This window comes from Austrofundulus limnaeus, unplaced genomic scaffold (assembly GCF_001266775.1).
Source record: "Austrofundulus limnaeus strain Quisiro unplaced genomic scaffold, Austrofundulus_limnaeus-1.0 Scaffold261, whole genome shotgun sequence".
In the NCBI taxonomy this organism is placed as follows: Eukaryota; Metazoa; Chordata; class Actinopteri; order Cyprinodontiformes; family Rivulidae; genus Austrofundulus; species Austrofundulus limnaeus.
Window position 1 is genome coordinate 511,973 of NW_013952663.1, and position 3,425 is coordinate 515,397.

At 38.2% G+C, this 3,425-nt stretch overlaps 1 protein-coding gene across 1 annotated transcript in view; it reads left to right on the forward strand.

The window, feature by feature from the left end:
- The window catches only part of xrra1 (X-ray radiation resistance associated 1), a 7,294-nt gene that overhangs the window by 1,855 nt on the left and 2,014 nt on the right, over positions 1–3,425 (forward strand). Inside the window, exons 2-9 of the mRNA XM_014020644.1 lie at positions 767–864; positions 1,281–1,429; positions 2,030–2,134; positions 2,214–2,314; positions 2,406–2,527; positions 2,617–2,710; positions 2,784–2,881; positions 2,990–3,160. Of these exons, the coding sequence (XP_013876098.1) occupies positions 767–864; positions 1,281–1,429; positions 2,030–2,134; positions 2,214–2,314; positions 2,406–2,527; positions 2,617–2,710; positions 2,784–2,881; positions 2,990–3,160 (938 nt within the window). The remainder of the gene's footprint in view (positions 1–766; positions 865–1,280; positions 1,430–2,029; positions 2,135–2,213; positions 2,315–2,405; positions 2,528–2,616; positions 2,711–2,783; positions 2,882–2,989; positions 3,161–3,425) is intronic.

Genomic DNA, 3,425 nt, shown 5'->3' on the forward strand with positions numbered 1-3,425 from the left:
ATAAAACTCAGCTGATCATCTCACAGAAGATTTTCATTCTTGGACCACGTATTTCTGTCTTTGTTAAATAAATATTGCCATAACAAACATTATTTTCTTTTAATGTGTCATTTTATGATTATTATTATTATTATTTTCATTATAGGAGAGGGTCACTGGCTTGTTGCTAACAGAAAGCCAGAGCAGCAGAGAAACAGGAATGAGCTTAGAAGAATCAAGGAGGTCTGTAGAAATGAGTACATCAACACTCCTCATGAAGGCACGTTAGATGCAGACTTCTTGGTAAGAAATAGAAATATCCTGTCAGAGTGGCTGAGTGTCAAAATAAATCATGGTTAATGGTTTTATTTGTTCTTGTAGCTCCGGCTGCATTGTGTCGCTGAGCCATCGCAGCTCTGCTCCATCGACATCAGTGAACGGAAACTGAATTCTGTAGGAATTATTATTATTATTATTATTATTATTAGTCATGCTAGTGCCATTACTTCATCTCTGTATTACATTAAGCAGGTGAAAAAGGACATCATTATTACATGGCATAAATTCATCATTTTGCACACGCCACCCGTGTCACTGGGTTAAAAATGACTCCAAGCTTTTCCTTTAACATGCACAGGTCAATGCAGAAGACCTYAAGCTGTTTACAAATGTTGCCCACGTTGACGCTTCCATCAACTCCCTCACTTTAGGTGATTATTCTTCATGTCCAGCCTGCTTTTATGTCTGCCTCTTGTTTGGATCTGAAACACTTCATTCTCCTCTCCAGGATCCTTCTGCTGTTTCAAGTCTTTGAGAGAGCTCAGTCTGGCTTTGAATGGAATTTGCGACGTGACGTTTGATGCTGCTGAGTTCCCTCATCTAAAGGTAAAATGACATGAATGAAACCATAACTGTGCGCAGTGGCGGAGCCAGGGGGAGGCCAGGGCCACAGGGGCGGAGCCAGGGGGAGGCCACTGTGGGAAAAATCTTCGGCTATCCCAAACATTGTTTTTCCAGCTATGTTTTGATGGACATTTTCAGTTCAGCTCAACTGGACTGCTCAAGCAGGTAGTTCTCCACCTATTATATTTAGTAAACAAATACAGAAGTAGGGTAACCTGTACATGAAGACTCACTGACTCCCAGTGAACAGTGTCCCAGCCTTTAACGTGTCAGACCTGAGATAAAATATGTCATTTTCAGGGCCACCCCTATAAAAATGATCTGGCTCCGTCATTGACTGTGTGGAGAAACAGAATGAGCGCTCTTCTTCTTTTAGTCACGTGTTTCGACCCTTCCAGGTTTTAGATTTGTCCTTCAACCATGTATCAGCTCAGGGACTGGTTTCCCTCACTCGGCTTCCACGTCTCCAAACACTTCATCTGACTGGAAACCAGCTWCATCGTCTCCCTCCTACTTTTGGCTCCTCAGACTACGATCAAGCTCTGCTGTAAGTATTTTAACCTACACAAGTAAGAAATAATTTTTTTAATTATGCAAAAGGAAAACCCTCCAACCACAAATTAAAAAAATAAATAATTCCCTGTCCGCAGCTTTTTTTCTAGCTCACATGTTGACAAAATAAATGTAATTTTTACCCCACAACTGCACAAGCTTGAAAAAGAGTCTGTTTTTAAATGTAACAATTTCTAATTGTGTTTTGCAGCCCTAAACTTGTTTATGATTATTTCATCTTGTTATTGTTATTTCTATAGGTATAGTTTATTAAAACATAAGCACAACACTGCCAATAGAAAACAGGATTTAATAACATTAACCAAATAGATCCCAAACTCTAAAGCAGTTCACAAACTAACCAAAGGGTGGCGCACATGTGCTCCAAATAATCTATTTAAAGACTAAATATCCAACTAATGTATCATTTCCACTCCTTATCCCTAATCCTAGTGAAGTGAAGAAAATATCTCTGCAAAGTATTTTTACTAAAACTTGATAACGATATATGTGTTATATGATGCACTTGATGCTTATTATGAGYGTGTTTGTCAAAATCATATATATTTTTTTCCTTTTATCTATTTTTTTTCAGGCCAGGTGAAGAYGGAGCCAGACAGTTTGAGGCTCTCGAAGTCCTGATGCTCGACAACAACAAGCTGACCTTCGAAGTCTTCCACAGTCTGACGAACTTTACAAAGTATTTATGTTGTTGAAGATTTCCTGCACGTTAGTGAACACAGGCCCAAATCACAAAACGTGTCCACTCTCATCTCCAGACTCAAATATGTAAACCTGCAGGGGAACCGGATTTCTGCAATCCCACTTCTAAAAGTGGGGGACAGTTCAAAACTGGAGCAGCTTTCTGCTGAAGATGAAGGTAAATATTCAGGAGAGACTTGATGCAGTGTATATAGATTTCAAATATGTCAGGATTTGTTCAGTAGTCTAACTTTTGCTCCTTAATTCAGCCCAATTTCACTCAAATATGGATGAATATCTGAAGATAATGCAGACCAAACAGACAGAGGACAGTAAAGGATGCAGTCTGCCTCTACCTGAGCTCCAGCATCTCAATTTAGCTGAGAACAAGGTGTGCTACAATTTATATAAACAAACAACAGTGACTATTTAAAAAAAGATACATAAATCTAACATGTCTCATTTGGGTTTCATCATCAGTTTTCCACAGAAGAAGATCTGATTGGTGCAGCTCTGTTCCCAAAGCTCAGTGAAATGATTATTCACTCCAACCCTTTGATCACAAAGAAGAGAGGTAGTCTTATTGTTTTAAAAAAAGTTAATTAAGTGTGGATCAGACTTTAAAAAACACCTTTATGTGTTGGAAGGCTTGCCCATGCTGACTTATTACCTCCAGGAGAGACGAGGAATAGAGATAAAGAGAAACAAGGAGCAAAACATCAAGAATCGCCCACTGAAATGGAAGGTCAGGTGACAGAATTTTAAATAAACAAAATCTAACCTAACAAAATTCGATTCTTCTGTCCCATTTTTATCAATGATTTCATTTTTTTAATTCATATGTGTATTTCAGGTGGAAGAAAACTTTCGGACGATGTCGAAAAAGCCATGTCTGACAGATACGGTTTGTCCGAGAGGAACTCAAAATGTCAAATATGGAAAGACAATCCAAGAAACGACACAGTCTGAGGGCAGGAATTCTACCAATCTACATAACGATGCAAAACACTTCTTTATTACTCAGGTATCGAGTTTACCATTTAACCTGTGTTATTAAAGTGTACCTGTGTTTTACAGTGTAATGAGATTGGTGGTGATAAGAAAATAACATCATAAAATGCCTCTTTACATGTCTGATGCATTAAGACACCTAACCTGATCTCAAACAATGCCAGGTTGCCACATATTAGTTAAGTAAAACAAACTCCAYAGCATATGGCAGTAATAACAAACTCATGTATGCTATGATAAAAGATACAAGATATAGCAGCAAGGTAAAAGTGTATTTT